Source organism: Pan paniscus, chromosome 1 (genome assembly GCF_029289425.2).
Source record: "Pan paniscus chromosome 1, NHGRI_mPanPan1-v2.0_pri, whole genome shotgun sequence".
NCBI lineage: Eukaryota > Metazoa > Chordata > Mammalia > Primates > Hominidae > Pan > Pan paniscus.
In genome coordinates this window covers 199,858,293-199,878,321 of record NC_073249.2, presented here as the reverse complement: position 1 = coordinate 199,878,321, position 20,029 = coordinate 199,858,293, and the positions used below count along the sequence as shown (strand labels likewise).

The following is a 20,029-nucleotide window of genomic DNA, read 5'->3' as shown; positions in this document are numbered from 1 at the left end:
TGCGTTCTAGCCCAGGCTCTCTTCGCACAGAGGCCTTAGGCAAGACCCTCCCCCGGATGGAGACCGGATTCCGTGATTTTCTAAACACCAGCTACCAGAGCTTATGACTCTGAGGGGCCAAACCAGGGAAGATGAGGGTTTTTTTGCACCCAAAATTTGGGGAGAGGCGAAAGGGGACCGGGTGCCCTAGCGGGGCAGAATCCGGCGAAGTGCAGGACCTGAAGGGTTTGGGGAATGCCCTGAATGTGCAGAGCGGGGGGGGGGGGGGGGGGGCGGAGTCAGGGCGTGCCTGTCTGTGATTGGCTGTGCCGCCCGTCGCTCCGCCCCGTGTTCTATAAGATGCGCGGACAGCAGGCGCGCCCCTGGGATGGGGGCTGTGGCCGTGTCTAGCTGTTCAGGTGCGCTGTGCTCATCGTCCCTGCGCACCTACAGCCGCAGACCGCCGGGGGGGGCGGGGGATGCCGGGCTGCCGCATCAGCGCCTGCGGCCCGGGGGCCCAGGAGGGGACGGCAGAGCCGGGGTCGCCGCCGCCGCCCCGGGATCCCATGCCGTCCTCTCAGCCCCCGCCCCCAACTCCGACCTTGACCCCTACCCCGACCCCGGGTCAGTCCCCGCCGCTGCCGGACGCAGCTGGGGCTTCGGCAGGCGCGGCCGAGGGCCAGGAGCTGCAGCGCTGGCGCCAGGGCGCTAGCGGGATCGCGGGGCTCGCCGGCCCCGGAGGGGGCTCTGGCGCGGCTGCGGGGGCGGGGGGCCGCGCGCTGGAGCTGGCCGAAGCACGGCGGCGGCTGCTGGAGGTGGAGGGCCGCCGGCGCCTGGTGTCGGAGCTGGAGAGCCGCGTGCTGCAGCTGCACCGCGTTTTCTTGGCGGCCGAGCTGCGCCTGGCGCACCGCGCGGAGAGCCTGAGCCGCCTGAGCGGCGGCGTGGCGCAGGCCGAGCTCTACCTGGCGGCTCACGGGTCGCGCCTCAAGAAGGGCCCGCGCCGCGGCCGCCGCGGCCGACCCCCCGCGCTGCTGGCCTCGGCGCTGGGCCTGGGCGGCTGCGTGCCCTGGGGTGCCGGGCGACTGCGGCGCGGCCACGGCCCCGAGCCCGACTCGCCCTTCCGCCGCAGCCCGCCCCGCGGCCCCGCCTCCCCGCAGCGCTGACCTCCACGCCCGGACCCCTGGCCACCCCGACAAGCTTCGCCGAGGTGCCGACCGACCAACTGATCGCGGACGCCGGCTGGAAGGACTACGGATCCGCAGGAAGAGGCAGTGGGGGGCCAGGGGCCCAGTAGAGGAGGCTGAGGTGCGGTCTTAGCGGCTGGTGCGTTCGAGGGTCGGTCATGGCTGTGGGGGGCTGGTCCAGGGCCCGGGAACTCCCTTCCCTGGAGCTTCTGGCGTCTGCTGGGTCCCTAGTAAAGCTGCCACTTTCTGTTGCTGCCTCTCCCGACCATCTGGAGAGTGAGAGGTGGTAGCATCAAGTCTCCATTATAAGAGTTGGACTCTTGAGGGGACTCAGATCCCAGGAACGGGTTGGCGGCAAACTTTTACCACTTGGAACCTGCCGCACGGATGCAGCACCCCCCATCCTCACCCCCACTTGCGTGGCCTTTCCCGGGCCCCTCGGAGCTGTGAGCAGTCTTGCCCTTGAGGATGCTGCTTCCTGGCGCCGCCCAGCTCCGTGCCTTCGGGAGGACAGAATAATGAGGCCCCAGGATGGGGTGGAGGCTGGCACAGGGCTGTACCACTGAATTCCCCCTCTAGGCCTGTTTTACCTTTGGGGAGACGGAATCCCAGAGAGGTTTAGGATTTGTTCTCTTCATACTTAGGCCCTTCTTCTTCTAGGAGACAGCTTTTCTTATGCCGTCATGCAGGTTCGCAAAAATTACAGCCTGACTCATATAACCAGGACAGGATGTCTGGCACCTGCTCACCCAGGGATCCTTACATAGCAGAACCTAGAGGCTTAACTCCCAACCTGTTACTAAGATGGCTCGGCCAGGTTGGAACCAGGTGATACCCTTTAACAGGCCCCAAGGGGGCAGGTGTGGTATCAGCTTCCAGAAAGGGGGGCCTTAAAGAGCCAGATCTGAGGTGAGATCTGCTTCTCTTCCTGTCCAGATGCCCTTCAGTCTCCCATTCCTCTGTCCCCACTGTGAATGACCTGGCTACCACACTGCTGCTCACCAGCTGAGTTAATTTCACTCTCACTTATCAGTCTGCGAAGTGGATCTCTTAACCTCCCAGAGGGGCTGTGGTCCTTCTTCTTCCTCACTAAATCATGGAAAGATAATTTTTTTGTTGTTGTTGTTTGTTTTGAGACAGTGTTTCGCTCTTGTTGCCCAGGCTGGAGTGCAATGGTGCGATCTTGGCTCACTGCAACCTCCGCCTCCCGGATTCAAGCGATTCTCCTGCCTCAGCCTCCCAAGTAGCTGGGATTACAGGCATGTGCCACTACGTCCATCTCATTTTGTATTTTTGGTAGAGACCGGGTTTCTCCATGTTGGTCAGGCTGTTCTCGAACTCCCGACCTCCGGTGATCTGTCCGCTTCGGCCTCCTTAAGTGTTGGGATTACAGGCGTGAGCCACTGCACCTGGCTGATAATGTATTATTTTAACTCACACCTGGAAACAGGCACTGCTTTTGCTGATAGAGCCATGAGCTAATTTAAAGTCCTACTTTTGCAGAGTGGAGAGGGGATTTCTCAAGGTCACATGCCAGTGAGGGAAGAATCAAGGTCCCTGGCCTGTGTGTGCACCTCCCACAGTACCCTGGGCAGGGGCTAGGGAGAGTTGTCCTCTGGATCCTGTCTGCTCTGTGACTTAGAACAACTCTGCCCCCTCTCTGGGCCTCTTTCCTCAGTCCCTCCTTGAGTCAGGGCTTGGGAATGGGGTGAAGTGGGGAGGATGCTTCCTTCCACAGGAATCTGGGAGGGTCAGGTGCACTGCTCTGATAGGCTGAGGCTTGGGGCCCTTATGGGATCCTCCCTCATCAGCCCTTCTCCCTGGATACCAAACTTTTTGGCTGGTTTCTCGGCTAACAGCAAGGCTTTCCTGAACCCTTTCTTAGCTGGGGAAGGGAGGTTCAGGAGGGGGTCTCAGAGCCTCTGACAAAGTTAGGGAACCCCAGGGAAGTAATGAAGGGGGAAATGCCATCCTCTGGTCTTTCCAAACAGGGAACACCTTCCAAAGCCACTTGGGTCATTTGGGGTCTAGAGGCTTAGAGAGGACAGGACATCTTGGAAAGAGCTGAGCTCAGGCCTTGGTGCTGGGCTGCAGCCAGGACCGTTTGTTTTCTGGGTTGCATGGGAGGGGGCACGTGGTCCGGAGAAGCTTTTAGCTAATGGTGTAAAGTGCTCGGTGCCATCACAGTTTTGGCTTTCTCCAGGATTTATTTGTAATCAGCTTGTCCCGATTTGGGGGTGGGGTGGGTGAGTAGAGAATTACAGACGACACTGGCTAGTGTGTGTGTGTGAAGTAGAGGGTAGTAAATGGAGATTGGTCCTGGTGTCACAGGCAGCTCTGCCCCCTCCCTCCACTTCCAGATGTCCCACTGCTCCTCATCAAGCTTCCTGGCCAGGGCACACACATGTAGACTTGAACCCCAGCTCCTAGTTAGTGCTATGTCCATTACCACATAGCCAACTGACAAAAGGCACCTCCCACACCTGCCTGACCCTCCAGGGCCCCCTCTAGAAGCTCACCCGTCTGGCTTTATTCAGGCCGGGTGCGGTGGCTCATGCCTGTAATCCCAGCACTTTGGGAGGCCCACGAGGGCCAATCACTTGATGTCAGGAGTTCAAGACCAGGCTGGCCAACATAGTGAAACCCCTTCTCTACTAAAAATAACAAAAATTAGCTGGGCGTGGTGGCAGGTGCCTGTAATCCCAGCTACTCGGGAGGCTGAGAAAGAATTGCTTGAACCCGGGAGGTGGAGGTTGCACCGCACTCCAGCCTGGGCAACAGAGCAAGACTGTGTCTCAAAAAAAAAAAAAAAAAAAAAAAAAGCTCACCCATCTGCCTCCATTTTCTTCTTAATTAGCAAATATTGATAGGGGCTCAGAAAGCAGAGCCAAATCAGAGGAGGGTCTCTACTTTTAAGGGCTTATGTCTCCTGGCTCTTTTCCAGGCAGGCTTTTCTGGCTGTCATCATCCCAGGGGATCCCTTGGGGGCTGAGCAGTTTGTTGGAGGCCAGTTCTAGCCTCGGACAGAAGGCTGACCCACCCCTTTTTCCCCACATGACTTTCAGAACACTTTCTTGGTGGCCCCCAGCTCTGGGGACAGGACTGAGTACAGGGATCTTGGGGGACCTGTGCATTGAGGACACTGACGGCCACCAATGAATTTATATCTCAGCAAAGGGAAATGAGGGGGGAACAGGAGCCTTTCTTCAGGCTGATGCTTGGGGCTGGGCGACCAGTTCAAGGTTCTAATCTGGGACCTGCCCCTCAACTGGATAACCATGTGAACGTTGCCACCAGAGGGCAGTGTGGGGCTGCTTTCTTGAGATGAAGGGGTGTGGCCTGGAGGAGGTTCAGTCCTTTATTGTTCCTGCCCCCAATCATCCCTTTGCCCAGTAGTCCCCGGGGCTTCCTAGACCTTGAGCTGCAGGGGCCTGGGAGAACGAGCAGGGTAGTCGCGGTCGGCGCAGCCCTAGAGTGGGAGTGTAGTTCTGGGGATAGCTTCCTGGGTGGAGTGGGACTAGAGGCCAGAGCTGTGCCCATCACCGGCTCCCTAGGTGCAGGAACCCTCTTTGAAAGGGGAGCAAGGCCGGGTGCGGTGGCTCACACTTGTACTCCCAACACTTTGGGAGGCTGAGGCGGGCGGATCACGAGGTCAGGAGATCGAGACCATCCTGACTAACATGGTGAAACCCCGCCTCTACTGAAAAAAAAAGAAGGGGGGAGCAAAGGAAGCTCCTTTGGTTGGGCTGAGCCTGGAACCCCAGGGAGAAGACCCATTAGGAAAGACTTCCAGAAAAGACAGGTAGCCCTTGTTGGGGTCATTATCAGGATAAAAGACCAGAGTCATTTTATATTCACAGATTTGTTACACTAATTGATCAGAACCCAGGGTCCCACTGCCAGTGGTGGCCAGTGTTGCCTCTTAGAGATTAGGCTGGAGCCACAGAACCTGGCCAAGGTGGTCCAAGCCTGCATCCGCTCCCCTGTTGGTGGGTTCTTCAAGAACAACTCGGGTGCTTAGGCTTCTCAGAGCTGAAGGAGAGGCCTGCTGTCATGAGAGCAGTGCAGGAGGAGGTATTTGGGAAAGCTTGGAGATCCCCAACCTACTTCTTCCCCCATTGGTCCTTGACTGCACCCTGGCCAGGGGCGATGGGGGAAGGGAACTCTTGGTTCTGGAATAATATCTTAACCACCTCCTCTATGCCAGGCCCCTGAGCACTTTACACCCATTAATCTGTTCCGGTTCTCCCAACCACTCTGCAAAGTAAGGGTTATTATTCCCATTTCCACAGGTGAAGAAACAGAGAGGGAGGGCGGGTGACTTGCCCAAAGACATAGGAGCTATAAGTGAGGGATCTCTTAAACATTAGGCTATATGGTGATTCATTTATCAGGCTAAAGAGAGGTCCGTTTAGGGGGATATCTGGGCTCCCACATTCAAGGCTGTGTATAGTGACCCTTGGTCCTTGGGTATTGGAAGGGACATGAGATGCTGGAGGGGTGGCAGAAGGTGCCCCTCCCAGAGTCTGGGCACACCCCAACCTGGCTGGGCCCTGGGGGTGAGTCAGGCTGAGTCAGCAACCTGGCTTCTGAGGAGGGTGGGCCAAGGATGCTCAGGGCTCAAGCCTCCCAAGGGCTTGCCTTGGAGGGCTGCCTCCTCTCCCTGTAGATCTGGGCTGGCTAACAGGGTGAAATCCCATCTCTACTAAACATACAAAAATTAGCCAGGCGTGGTGGCATACCCCTGTAATTCCAGCTACTCGGAAGGCTGAAACAGGAGAATCGCTTGAACCTGGGAGGCAGAGGTTGCGGTGAGCCGAAATCGCGCCAGTGTACTCCAGCCTGGGCAACAAGAGCAAAACTTCGTCTCAAAAAGAAAAAGAAAACTTGAGTATTAAATGAGAAGTCATACTAAGTACTTGGCACATAGCAGAGATCCGTAAATGATGGAACCAATTTGCCCAGCCCTGGAGAGGCCGCCAGGACAGAACCCCCAGGCAGCGTGGGCCTCTGCTTCTCTAGAGCATCACCATATCAGGAATCCCTGGAATGGGCCCTGGGGAACTCCATAAGGGGAGAAGTGGAGGAGGGGCAGGCTTTTCATCCCAGGAACATTCCATTCTAACTGCTCAGGCTAGGGGATCCCAGCCAAGGACAAAGGCCCAAGGGAACCTCTGCTTCCCCAGGAGTCCCATTCCATACTATTGCCTCCTGCATCTTCTCTCCACAATGCCCCCGCCCCCTTCAGGCAGATTTCAAGTTGAAGGGCTTGGGTGGGGCTGGGTGGCTGTGGGAAAGAGGCCATTAAAGCTCTTGGAATTATTCTTTCCAGCTCCTTCCAACTCCTCAGAACCTCCACTCTATGGATCTGGACCTCTGGATTCGGCTTTCTCCCTGGGCACTGCCTTCAGGAAGACGTTGAGAATTGACCTTACACAATCCCAGCGCCCTCCTCACAGGAGCCTTTCACTTTACAGTGGCAAGGGGCTGGTTCTGGGGAACTGGCTGATGCTCTGAATTTCTTCATATACCCCACATTTGACTTTGGCTTACACTGTACAATTGGAGATGTTGCTACAGGTCCCTGAGATGCAATCAGATTAAGCGTAGCAAGCATTGCCAATGGGAAAGTCAAAATAATTTATTTTTTTTCCCTTTCCCCCTACCCCATCCCCAGCCAAGAATTTCTTTTAAAGATATCGTCATCATTCTTAAACAACATTCTTAACCCCCAGCTGGGGTCCCCATTTTAGTAGATGTCATTGCTTCAAGTCTAACGGCGCCGGGAGGCCTGTTTGAGGGAAAACATTAGTTTGAAAAATCCCCGTTCCCTTCATCCACTGCCCTTGTTCTCCACGTGGGAGTGTGCCTGTGGCCCCTCAGAAAGATAGTCTGCTGGCTCCTAGGGGTTGGGGTGGGGGACACACCTTTTTCTCAGGAAGAGGTGATGGCAATGTAAAACATCTAAGCAAAGTTTTAAATGAAAAAAAGGAAACACATTTAAACATCCTGATAATGGAGGGAAGGGGGGCACATTTACACATAGCCCAGAACTTGTAGAATTCTGCATAGTGAATGTATATTGAATTAGTCTCCTGCCTTATACATTCAGGAAGAATAAATTTCCATAATGTAAGGCAAATGCATGGGGTTCTGAGGTTTACTTTGCAAGTGTCCTTGCTGCCTTTCCTCTGTGTCTATTATGGCTCTTTAAGTTGATGGTTCCTGGAGCAGCTTGTATTTAATTTCGTTTGGCAGTCTGGCCCTGTTGACTTTGATTTGCAGACCAATTCTCCCTTGACCTGACTCACAGCCGCCTGCTCTTACCCCCATCCTCAGGAAGTCTTCCTCATTAAAGGATGTGATGACGGAGCTCAGGGATGAGAATGCACATGTGAGACTGTGTGACACCGAGGAGGGTTGTGCGAATTGGTGACAACATGGCAGCACCATGGCCTGTGGGGGTTGTGTAACTGTGTGACTGTGCTGGCGACCATATGGACCTGTTTTGTCAGTCGGTGTCTAAGCAGGAGATGGCACACTCAAACTGGGAAGTGTTTTAAACATAGGCTATTCTGGCCTGGCATGGTGGATCACACCTGTAATCCCAGCACTTTGGGAGGCTGAGGCAGGAGGGTTGCTTGAGCTCAGGAGTTCGAGACCAGCCAGGGAGATCCCTGCTCTATAAAAATGAAAAAATTAGCCAGGTGGGGTGGCACATGCCTGTGGTACCAGCTACTTAGGAGGCTGAGGTGGGAGGATTGCTTGAGCCCAGGAGGTCAAGGCTGCACTGAGCTGTGATCCTACCACTGTGCTCCAGCCTGGGCAACAGAACAAGACCCTATCTCAAGAAATAAAACAAAAAGACTATTTCCAAAGTCGTGGGCTGGGCTTGGTGGCTCACATTTGTAATCCCAGTACTTTGGGAGGCCGAGGCAGGCGGATCACCTGAGGTCAGGAGTTTGAGACCAGTGTGGCCAACATGGCGAAACCCCATCCTATTAAAAATACAAAAATTAGCCAGGCGTCGTTGTGTGCACCTGTAGTCCAAGCTCCTTGGGAGGCTGAAGCATGAGAGTGGCTTGAACCTGGGAGGCGGAGGTTGCAGTGAGCTGAGATCGCGTCACTGCATGCCAGCCTGGGTGAGTGCTCTCCCCTCTCCACCCAAAAAAAAAAATGTAATGGGATGGTTCAGCAATCTGGGGCCAGCAACAGTGAGAAGCCTTTGCAACTCCTGAGTCTGAGGGTGAGGAGAGGTCACTGTGTGGAGTGGGGCCCCTGACAAGAACAGTGACCTTTGGTTGAGAGATGTGGCCAACCATGGCAACCTGGTAGAGAGGGAACAAAGAGAATAAATATCTACTCCTCCCTTAAGTCTCCTTAAGACTCTGGGATGTCTCATTGGCAACCCAACAGGAAGCCGGGGAACAAGGGAGCCATTGATGCAGTCCACAGATGCCAGCCCCCAGGGAACAGAGCAGAAGTGTGGCGAGTGAAAGCGGAAGGGCAGCATATCATGTAACTGTCTGAGGCTATGCCTTGTTCCTCAAAGTCCACAGCAACGCTCTTTCCCCATCCGGAGCTCCCACAACCCTCGGGTCTGAAGGGGTGGGTGGACTGTTGCTTGGAGAGCACAGTAGGGTTGGAAGGTAGAGGACAGGGCTTTTCCCTCTCAGCCTTTGCGTTGCTGGCTCTGAGTCCCAGTTCCTGATTCCTGCCTGTCCTGGTGTCTTAGGTAGCTGCAGGAACTGTCCACAGGAGGAACCATGTCAGCCACTGAGTCGGTGTTTTTCTCACACTCAGAAACGCTGCACCACTCCCAAACAAAACCACAGGCGTGCTGCTGCCATCATGAGCCCTGGACAGTCATCACAAGCCATAATTACTGTCACATGTATATCAAGAAAACATACATCTTGGCCAGGTGTGGTGGCTCACGCCTGTAATCCCAGCACTTTGGGAGGCCGAGGTGGGCAGATCACGAGGTCAAGAGTTCGAGACCAGCCTGACCAACATGGTGAAACCCCATCTCTACTAAAAATACAAAAATTAGCTGGGCATGGTGGTGGGCGCCTGTAATCCCAGCTACTCAGGAGGCTGAGGCAGGAGAATCGCTTGAACACGGGAGGCGGAGGTTACAGTGAGCTGAGATTGCACCACTGCACCCCAGCCTGGGCGACAGAGCGAGACTCCGTCTCAGAAAAAGAAAAAAAAAACGTACATCTTGCCACACTGCTACACTGTGCCATAGTCACATATAAAATGACAAATGTCACAGTAATGTCAAATTATGCCTTGTCACATACGTACAGGAGACAACTGTCACAATCATGTGAAATCACAGTGCAGGAGCAGGATGGAACAGAGGTTAACAGCAATGGCTCTGGATCCAGACAAACCTCTTTGACCTCTCTGGTCTCAGTTTCTGTCTGCCAAATGGAAATGCTTTCTTTCCCCTTGTGGAGTTGTTGCAAGGATGATTTGGGAGATCATGATTGGGAAGACCTCAGCATAGTGCCTGCTGGAGTGAAGTCCACCAGGAATGGTGGCTGCTACTGTGAATAACTGTCTCACACGCCCCCACTGCCTCAGGCCCATGCGTGTGTGCAGTACCAGCACCTGGACGAGGCCTGTCAGACACCCTCAGGTACATGTGCCACAGTGCATGCACATTCACAGGCAAGCTCTCTGCCTGGAATGCTCTTTCTCTAAACATCTTCATGTCCACCTCCCACCACCTTTATGTCTTTGTTCAATCAAATATCACCTTTCAATGAGTTGCACCTGACTTTTTTGTTTGTTTGTTTGAGATGGAGTCTCGCTCTGTTGTCCAGGCTGGAGTGCAGTGGTATGATCTCAGCTCACTGCAACCTCTGCCTCCCAGGTTCAAGCGATTCTCCTGCCTCAGCCTCCCAACCAGCTGGAATTACAGGCACATGCCACCATACCCAGCTAATTTTTGTATTTTTAGTAGAGATGGGGTTTCACCATGTTGGCCAGGTTGATTTTGAACTACTGACCTCAAGTGATCTGCCCACAGCCTCCCAAAGTGCTGGGATTACAGGCATGAGCCACTGCGCCAGGCTCCTGACTTATTTTTCAATTTTCAAAACCCAGCATTTCCAGTCCCTTACCCTGCTATATTTTTACATATCACTGATCATCTAAGACCATACGGTTCAGTTTATTTTCTATCTACTCCATTAGAATGTAGTCTTCACAAGGACAGGGATTTTGTCTTTTGTTTGCTGATGTATTCCCAGCACCCAGAACGGTGTCTGGCACATGGTAGCTGAATGCAGTGTATACACACATGTACCAAATGGGTTTCTCGCTTTTTCAGCCCTTAACTAAACAAGCACATCCAGGTGAACTCCACCCCCAGCCCAAAAAGGTAAGTCTGTTGTGTTTACACTGTGAGCCTCTCATGCCAAGGCTGAAATAGCCAACTCAGGAGGTGAGACAACTTAGTCCTTCCCCATGACCATAGTTGGGTGGTCACAGCTGGGATGGGGGTGGGAGCTGGTTTTAGTCACCAAGCAAAGAAAGCCTTTCTGTTCACTTTCCAGCCATTTTGAGCCCAGCAGCACAAGGGACTCAGAGCAGGTGAGGTGGCTGGACTCACCCTGGTGACCTGGGGCCTCCTCTGCAGCATTGTTTTTTCCACCCTGGCCAGAACCATCAAAGTCACCACTTGAGAGGCCCCTAATGAGGCTGAATATGTTAAGGGCTTTGCAATCCCTGGATCAAAGAGTCTGGGCAAACAGCGGGCAGCGTCCAGGCCCATGACTGACTGGCTGATACTTTGAGGGCGCAGCATGCTAGGAGCTTGCGGTTGACACTCCTAGACAGCCTGGCATGGCCCCATGTGGGTTTGGGAAGGGGAGACCCTCCCCATCCAGGGGATCTGATTCGAGCGAGCCAGAGCACACCCATCAGTGCTCAGGGCAAGGGAAGGAGCTGGAGGACTGAGGGAGCCTCTCCCAAATAGAGGCCCTACCTGGGCTCAGGCTTAGGGGGGACCCTACAAGTTCCCCAGTCTCAGCCACCTTTACTGGAGGGGCCTACAGTCCAGATTCACCCAGCCTGTTCTCTAGCTGCTCCCTTGGAAGAGACGGGGTAGACAGAGCTGGGAACAAGTACCCCTGAGCACCAGAGTCTGAGTCTAGGCCCAGAGCTATTTGGATTCCAGGTAGAAAACATAAAAATATTTACTCCTTAACAAGAGCCCTAGACCTGCTAAGGCAACGTGCAGGTCACACATGTAGACAGCAGCTCTTAATATACAGCTGGTCAGGCTGCGGCTGGGGTTGGGAGAAGGAGGGGCAGTCCCCTAGCCATAGCCCAGGCTTCAAACCCCGCCCCCGCAAATGCTCTCTTTCACAGTACAAGCCAGACTCCAACTGGGGGAGGCAGCTGCAACCCCCACTGCTACGGAAGGTCCTTCTTTCCCCAGAGAAAGCATGGCACTAAGGTTCAGTGTAGACCGTCTTTATTGGCAGGTGTTAAGAGTGCAAAATATCAACAAACCCAGGGGAATACGCAAGGGGGTGGGAGTATGGCTCCCCTACCCCATGTGAGAGCCCTGTAACCAAGCCAGTGGGGTGGGAACGTTGACTTGACTGTGGCAAATTCAGGCTCAGCACCTTCCAAAGAACAAGCTCCCAGGCAGGAGGGCTCCTTGCAACACAAGGGGGAAAGGAGTGGCACCCTGGAAGGGGCCTGGGCTGCGACCCACCCTGGGCTGCTTGGCTCCTGTATACTGCCCACCTCAACCCCTCAAGAGGAAGGCTTCACAGCTTGGGGTATGTAGTTCAGAGAACCGGGCTAAACCCAGCCCTCCCCAAACCCAGGTATCTGCCTCGGGCCTCAGTTTCCCTCCTCCCAGTGATTACCCAAGTTGGACCATCAGGCCCTGTAGTGGCCCAGCCTGATCCAAAGTGACAAGTCCCTGTAACATACCATGTATCAGTCAGTGTGTGGGCTGCAGGCCCTCCAAAGCTGCTGGGATCACCACAGGCTGGCCTTAGTCAAAAAGACCCTCTTAGACCATGGGAATCAATCCAAGGTGCTGGGCATTAAGGCTACCACCTCAAACTTGCTTTGTCTCCTGAAGGAAATTGACTTCCAAGACAAATGGCGCCTGCACCCCACCGGCATGCTGGTCCAAAAGTGTGATGCAATAACCAAAGGGTCCTCCTGCTGAGAGCCCCAGGCTGGCATTAAGCCCACAGGGGCCTCGTGCTCGGGAAAGTCTGGTCTGTTCAATCAAAGGCCCAACCCTGCAGTGCTGGGCCTCCTGGCACATTCTGCGCCTCTGGTCATGTCCTCCACACACTCTTGGAGGCCCCACCCCACCCCGTGAGGCCCAGTCCCTTCCCTTCTGGCCAGGGTCTGAGTCAGTTACAAGGCAGCCAGGTGGGATAGGCGCGAGCCAGGAGAGGTTGCACAGGGGTCACGTAGTAATTGACAGTGGCTGGCACAACCCCGTCAGTGCCTGGAGGGCGCCAGGCCAGGGCGGCAGTGGCAGCTGGGCCCTGCTCAGCCAGTGCCTGCAGCGCCAGTGCGGCAATGAGGTCCAGCGTCTGGCGGCGCTCGTGGTTCATGAGGCACACGGTGCTCTCGTTGACCACTCGGTGCAGTGTCACCAGGCAGGCGTAACGGCGGGCTGCATCTGCCCCACCGAAGTGGGCCTCCAGGTAGCGCTCTAGGGTGCGCCGCTGCTCCACCAGGTCTGGAAAGTCGATGAAGAAGCGGGAGCACATGTAGCGCTGCAGGGCGCGCACATCGGTGCTGGGCCGGGGCCGGAAGCCCCGCACCAGGAGGTGGCAGTACTTGAGGAGGCCACCACCTCGGATCTCCTCGGGACTGCGCGTGGCGATGACACGGTGCCGCAGGTGTTCCAGGGCCTCGGTGAAGTCTCCGTACAGGCTTTCGCCTGTGACCGTTGGGTGGAAGGCCTCAGACATGGGAGTGGACGAGCACTGGCCAAAGAGCAACAGGGAGTCCAGGATGATCTGGAAGGAGTCTATGCTGAATTCAAACTGGCGTCTCACCGAGTCCACAAACTTGAGCTCCACGTTCTTGCCGCTCTTGTTGGACAGTGAGATGAGGCTCCAGCGGTCCGAGTCTGTGCACACTTTCACCAGCTTCTGCACGTATGCCTCCTTGAGTGTCAGTGGCGTGATCTTGGCCCGGCTCACACCGGCCGGCAGGAAGTCTAGTAGGCAGGCCAGCACCACTGCCTTGGTCAGCTGGAAGGATGCCTCACTGCGCAGGTCCACCCGGAACACCAGGTCCAGATCCTTGTAGCCCAGGCCACTCTCAGGGTGCAGCACGTGGCTGGCAGCTGAACCATGCAGCCGCACACTGTGCACATGTAGTCCCTGCTCCTCCAGGCTGCTGCGGACCACCTGCAGGGGAGAGCAGGAAGGAGAGGTGTCAGGGGCGGGCCTCAGGGGTCCACCAAGGACTTCCGTTTACTTATCACGGTAACTTCAACCACTATTGGCCCCTAACCAGCTGTTATGCCTTTGGAAAATCATTTAACTTTTTTTTTTATTGGGTGGGGGTGGGGGGGTTGGGGGGGAGTCATTTAACTCTTTAAACCTAATCTGAGAATGGCCCATCTGGAGGAATGACTCAGGAAGAATAGCAATGATAATAGCACACATCTGCATAGAATTTACTAAACAGCAGGTCACTTAATCCTCACAATAACCCTGTGAGGTGGATACTATTATTCACACTTTACAGATGCAAAAATGGAAGTACAGAGGGGCCAAGTAACTAGCTCAAAGGCAAACAGCTGGTGAATGCAGAGCTGGGAATAAAACTCTGAGTCCAAGTCTTTTTTTTTTTTTTTTTGAGACGGAGTCTCACTTTGCCACTCAGGTTGGAGTGCAGTGGCGTGATCTCGACTCACTGCAACCTCCGTCCCCCAAGTTCAAGTGATTCTCCTGCCTCAGCCTCCCGAGTAGTTGGGAATACAGGGGCCTGCCACTGTGCCCGGCTAATTTTTGTATTTTTAGTAGAGACAGGGTTTCACCATCTTGGCCAGGCTGGTCTTGAACTCCTGACCTCGTGATCCACCCACCTCCCAAAGTGCTGGGATTATAGGCGTGAGCCACCGCGCTCGGTGGTTTAAGTCTTAACCGTGCTATTCTACCTCTCAAACTGCTAGTAAAACAGTTCTGTATCAGGCACTGTGCTAACTGCTCAAACTTGTTGGGAATATGGTTAGCAGTTCACATTCATGACCACATTAACCCTCCCCATAATCCTACATTTGAGTATTATTTTGACTGATAGATGATGGAGGACCTCAGGTGCAGAGAGGTAAAGTCAAGGTCACAGAGCGGTCAGGCTGAGACCAGAACCCAGGTTAGTTGGGATTCTCAAGTTCACCTATGTCCTTTTGACTACAATGCACTCATCCTAACTCATCCTTACAAGGACCCAGTGAGGCAAAAATTATATACTTTTTTTGCTCTCGGATGAGGAAACTGAGGCTTACAGTGGTGAAACAGCTAAGGCTCAGTGAAAACTCTCAGCCTTCAGACAGTCCCCAGGCTTGATGGCACAGGACAGATAAACCTATAAGTGGTCCCTCCGCTGAGGTACCAGGTAGGGAGAAGAGTGAAGCTGGGGGTTGGGGACATTCAGTTTTCTCAGTAACCCAAAGTTGTCCTGAAAGTGACCAGGCAGCATTCCTGTCCTGAGTGATTCTGCAACCCTGCCTTGCTGCCAAGTCAGCACCCAGCTCCAGACCAGGCTGTTCTCCTTGCCTCCCAGGGAATTACTACAAAGAATGCACCTAAGTGCTGAGAAGGCAAGCTGTGGTGGGGCAATCAGAGGCGGGCGGCGCCCTCCAGGAAGACTTCCGGGAGAAGCAACTTTACCAGGGGAAGATATCGTCATGGCAATGGGAGGGTAAGCAACTGGCCACAAGGAACATGGAGAATGGGGCGTAAGCAGCTGGCCATCAGGAACACAGAGGGTGTTAGAAGGAGGCTAGGCATCTAATGAGTGCCGAGCACTGGACCTTGTTGCCAGAATCTATGGGGACAGGTGTCTCTCTTTTTTTTTTTTTTTTTTTTTTTTTTTTGAGTCTGAGTCTGTCATCCAGGCTGGAGTGCAGTGGTGCAGTCTCAGCTCACTGCAACCTCCGCCTCCCAGGTTCAAGTGATTCTTCTGCCTCAGCCTCCCGAGTAGTTGGGATTACAGGCGCCCATCACCACACTCAGCTAATTTTTGTATTTTTAGTAGAGAGAGGGTTTCACCATGTTGGCCAAGCTGGTCTTGAACTCCTGACCTCAGGTGATCCACCTGCGGCAGCTTCCCAAAGTACTGGGATTACAGGCATGAGCTACTATGCCAGGCCAAGTCTTTTTTTTTTTTAATATGGAATTTTTTTCTGCCTTTCCAAACCCTTCTCTACCTTCCTTTCCTCCATCCTTTTTTTTTTTTTTTTTTGAGAGAGTCCTGATTTTGTAGCTGAGGGTGGAATGCAGTGAATGCAGTGGCACGATCTCAGCTCACTGCAACCTCAGCCTCCCAAGTAGGTGGGACTACAGGTGCGTGCGTGCCACCACACCCAGCAATTTTTTATTGTTTACAGTGATGGAATCCTGCCAGATTGCCCAGGCTGGTCTCGAACTCCCGGACTCAAGCTATTCCCCTGCCTCAGCCTCCCAAAGTGCTGGGATTACAGGCGTGAGACACTGTGCCTGGCCCAGGACAGGTCTCCTGGGAAACTGAAGTTCACAGGAGTGGTGTCACTTGCACAAGATCACGTGGAGATGCCTTCAAACCCAGGGATGGCCAACTGCAAAGCCTATCCTGTTTCTACCACATTACAGTCCCAGGGTTCAGAAGGAGCAGACTAGTGTTCTAATCCACCTTCCCTTTCTAAATTTCAAAGCAAAGGCAACCCTCAAGCTACTGAAGCCCAGAGCCAGAATAGTTGGGGAACAGGAAGGTGGGGGTTGGGAGATGCCTTGGCCAGACAAGGCCAGTTGCTGCAGTCCAGCCTGTGGGACTTCTAACCCACACCCTGTCAGCTGGCAGCTGTGCCTGCATGGGCCAAAGACCTTGGTCCAAGGACCCTACCAAACCTGCAGAGAAGACCAGCCCCTTCCTCAGATCCCATTAGGGCTGACTGAGCCTTACTTAGTGCCAGCTCCTGTTCCCAGGCTGTGCCCACCCCAGGGCTTAGCATCTGGCCTAGTGAGTAGGTAGCAGTACTCTTGTTAAATCCCCTGCGTCAGGGCCATGGGGCCAGCTGTGTCAGCCAGCCAGTCGCTGTTGTCTCCTTCCCAGGTGTGACTACAGCCAGTTTGGCAGACGGTCACCAGATACCACCACACCCAAGTACTGCAGGGCAGCTTGGTGCCTCCTGAATCAGACTTTCCAGCCATGGAGGGGGCAGTGGCTGCACCCTCCTTTCTCCCATGCCAAGGTCCTCCCCACAACCACTCTGCTCCAGGCTGCTGCTGAGACCTGCAGGGAGACTGACAGATGCCGTCAGCCAGCAGGCTTACAAAACTCACATGCTCTGCCGCCTGATGCAGGCCCTCTGGCTGCAGCTGGAGAAATCAGATTGTCTAGTTCAATCCTCTGGGCCCAGAGAAGGCAAAGGACTTGTCCAAGGTTACACAACCAATAAAAGGCCTCCCTGCCTGTAGCTCTGGGAAGGCTCCTTACAGTAGGGTGAGTCCCTTTAGTACAGGTACAAGCAAGAACAGAATCTCTAGCCACTCAGATTGCCACTACAGGCAAAGCCTTGTAGGGGGATAGAGGGAGAAAGGTTCCAATTTTTGAGCCATAGGACAACTCAGCAGCAGTGAAAAGCCCCAAGGCAACAACCGACACCACCCTCCCCCATCCCTGCACACATCCCAACAGCTTTAGAAGCTGCCAGCTGTGGATTTCTTCCAAGAAACTTTCTTCCCTGTGGAGGCAGCTGTACAGGCCAAGTGAAGGCACCTGTCCCCTTTGGAGTCTGGAACCAGAGAGGGTGTTGGAGAGCAGCAGCCTAATCTATCCATCCCAGTTGAACAGATGGGGACACTGAGCCCAGCAAAGAGAATTGACAACAAACAGTCCAGGGCCTGAATCCAGAAGTCCAACTTCCCAGCCCAGCTCTGAAGTCTCTGCCGCCCTTCCTCACCATCGCCGACAGCTCCCTGTTCTGTGCTATCTCTGACCCAGGTCTAGAAGGACATGGCACCACCACTGCATTGTAAAGTTAGCTTCTATTGACCTGGAGTCTCCCCCATCTGGCTAGGAGCACCTGAAGGGATGGAGGCTGAGTCCTAGTCACATTTGTGCCCTTGGTTTCCTAACCAGGGCTTGGCACAGAGCAGACACCAAGGGGCAATCTGAGCCATACTGACAGGGTAAGGACTTCTCCTCCTTCCAGGGTACCCCTTGTTCTTGCAGAGGGGGGCTGCCACACTGGGCTCCACCTTCCCCTCCCCGCCATGCCTGGGGCCACAATCTTGGAGGTGCAGCAGCTGGGGCCCCAGGAATGACTTGACTGTCCCGGGGAGAAAAGCCTCGACCGGTTTCCTAATCACCCAGGTGACAGCGAGCAGCCGAGGAATGCCTCGGCGAACTCCACTGGGCCGCGTGTGAGTCAGCCAAGGAGAATCTGCCCCGACCCCCTCCAGTTCCTAGTTCCTTGGGAGGGTGGGGGAGGTAATCCCCCAGCAGGCAACCCTCCCCCTCTGTGGGAAGCCAAGGTAGTAGGAGGCAGGGGAAAGGCCTGCTTCATCCAAAGGAAGCCATCAGTTGGCAGGAACGCACAGGAGTCCTCGCTGGGTTTCTTGGTTTCTTTTATCAAAGGACCCTCCCTAACATCTAGAAGTTGACCTTGGGAGCCGGGGAAGGGGTGGGAAAACATTGAACCTACTGTAATCTGCTCCTGGGAAGACCCAAAATTCCCTAGGTTTGATTTTCACCTCATTAAGTAATCTTGGGTTACAATAATGACCACACTGTGGTATTTCAGAACATGACAGCGTCTGGGCTGTACAGATAAAAAAGCAGTCTTGGGGTCGTCGAGGTTCAGATAAAGGGAAGAGTTGGAGGAGGGAGGGGCTGTCAGAATTCTCTTCTCCCTTTCCTCAGGAGAGAGAGGACCTGGGGCCTGAGGCCTGAGGCCTGGGTTGGCCTTCATTTCCAATCTTGGGAAGGAGAAGAAACACCTAAATTGGTCACTTAATGTTGCCCTTGGGGGTGGGGTATCAGGTCTGTCGGCTTAATAAATATTGGGCCACAACCCCAGCTGAGAGAGAGGGAGTCCCTGACAAGTTTTCTTGGCTTTTCCACGGGGTGGAGGGGGAAGGGGGGGTTTCTCCAGCAAAGGGCTGTAGGAGCACAATGGCAGAGGCTGCTCCTAGAACCTCCAGAGAGGAAAGGAGGGTGAGGTCCAGGGATGCCAAGATAGGGAAGGAAAAGCTATTTTGGACTCAAGCATGCACACTTACCCACCCAGGGCCACCTGGCGTCTTTCGTCCTTGCAGGCAGGGACAAATTCTTCCCCCAATGCCCTCGACATCCTCCTCCCCGCTCCCAGCCAGGCCCTGGGTGAGTGATCCGTGGGGAATCAGGGTTCTCCAGGAGTCGAGATGGAAAAGCCAGGTGGGGAAGGATTAGTAGATGCAGGGGGAGGTCTGGTCTACCATTCATAATGCTGTGCAATTGTTACAGCCATGTCCCCGTTCCTCAGTTTCCCTAGCTGTCTAGAACGTCAAACAGACTACAAATGCCTTCCAGCCACGAGAGCCTCAGAAGGGATTCCCCCACATCCCCCGCCTGGCGTCCTCTCACCTGTACGATCTGCCGGGGCTGCACGCTCAGCGTGGGGAAGTTGCCGCGCCCGTGAATGGGAATCGGCTCGCTCAGAAGAGCGTCCAGTCGCTTCACCTGTGGCCAGCTCAGCCCACTCAGGTGCCGTCCGGGGAAGGCCGATAAGGCCTCCGGGTCGGGGCCGCCGCCTGCCGGGGCTGCCGTGGCCACCGCCGTGGCCGCAGCCGTCCCCACCTGAGCAGCCGCCCGGTCCCTGCGCTCAGCTCCGCTCTCCGACGGCATCATCCGCCCGGCCCCCGGGCCCCGACGGCAGAAACCGCGGGGGTGGTTAAGGGGAGGAGGACAGGGAGAGCGGCTGGGCAGGGGCCAAGGCGGGGGGCACGAAGGCAGGGACGGGGCGGCAGCGACGGCGAGACAAAGCCAGGGGACACCTCGGACGGCGACGACTAACCGACCCTAGCGCCTGCAGCCCGCGGCCCAGCGGACTCTTATAGGCCGCGGGCGACGTGCCCATTGGTCCGGGCCGCTGCCAACAGCGAGAGCCGCCCCGCCTCTGAACGCTCCGGACAGTGGTCTGTAGAGCTTTGCATGTGAGTCACTGTTCTCTAGGGAGATTCCGATTGGCTAGAGGGCACGCCCCTGCCCCGCCCTCCTTCTCAGGCTGAATTCCCTCCTTTGGTCCTTAAAGAACTTCTGTTCACTGTGATTGGCCCGGGCCTGGACTTAAAGGAACAGCGCCCACCCCGCCCCGCCAGGGTCAGGGGGGAGGGAAGTGACCTGCGGAGTTTGTAGCAGAGTCAGACCACTGAGAAATTCCAGGTTTCTGTTTTTTGTTTTTTAGCGCTGGAAGAAATTGAGAAGTCACCTAGCCTTGTCCTGCTATTTTCAGAAGCCCAAAGAGATTGAGCTACGTGATCAACTCTGCACAGCACTGCTCATGCTCTGGTAGTTTTCCAGAGCCGAGGAAAGGTATAATAATAAACTCTGGGCCCGGCGCGGTGGCTCACGCCTGTAATCCCAGCACTTTGGGAGGCCGAGGTGGGCGGATGACG

General features: G+C 55.0%; 2 protein-coding genes across 5 annotated transcripts; one reads left to right on the top strand and one right to left on the bottom strand.

Annotated features, from left to right (window-relative positions):
• Positions 1-319: 319 nt before the first annotated feature.
• Positions 320-7,305, top strand: TRNP1 (TMF1 regulated nuclear protein 1). 4 transcript variants are annotated; one of them, XM_034959112.3, is made up of 3 exons: positions 320-1,284; positions 5,920-5,974; positions 6,496-7,305. In XM_034959112.3, exon 1 carries the CDS (start codon positions 459-461, stop codon positions 1,140-1,142), a length of 684 nt encoding a protein of 227 aa, XP_034815003.1. In that variant the 5' UTR covers positions 320-458; the 3' UTR covers positions 1,143-1,284; positions 5,920-5,974; positions 6,496-7,305. The 4 variants fall into 4 exon arrangements, with proteins under 4 accessions (XP_034815003.1, XP_054952303.1, XP_034815001.1 ...); XM_055096328.2 differs by having other exon boundaries at positions 5,920-6,054; XM_034959110.3 differs by lacking the exon at positions 5,920-5,974.
• Positions 7,306-11,638: 4,333 nt separating this feature from the next.
• TENT5B (terminal nucleotidyltransferase 5B) lies at positions 11,639-19,549 on the bottom strand. The gene is made up of 2 exons (XM_003809424.7): positions 18,999-19,549; positions 11,639-13,576 (listed from the first exon to the last, which is right to left on the bottom strand). The coding sequence occupies exons 1-2, from the start codon at positions 19,260-19,262 to the stop codon at positions 12,563-12,565; spliced, it is 1,278 nt and encodes a 425-aa protein (XP_003809472.2). The 5' UTR covers positions 19,263-19,549; the 3' UTR covers positions 11,639-12,562.
• Positions 19,550-20,029: the final 480 nt, after the last annotated feature.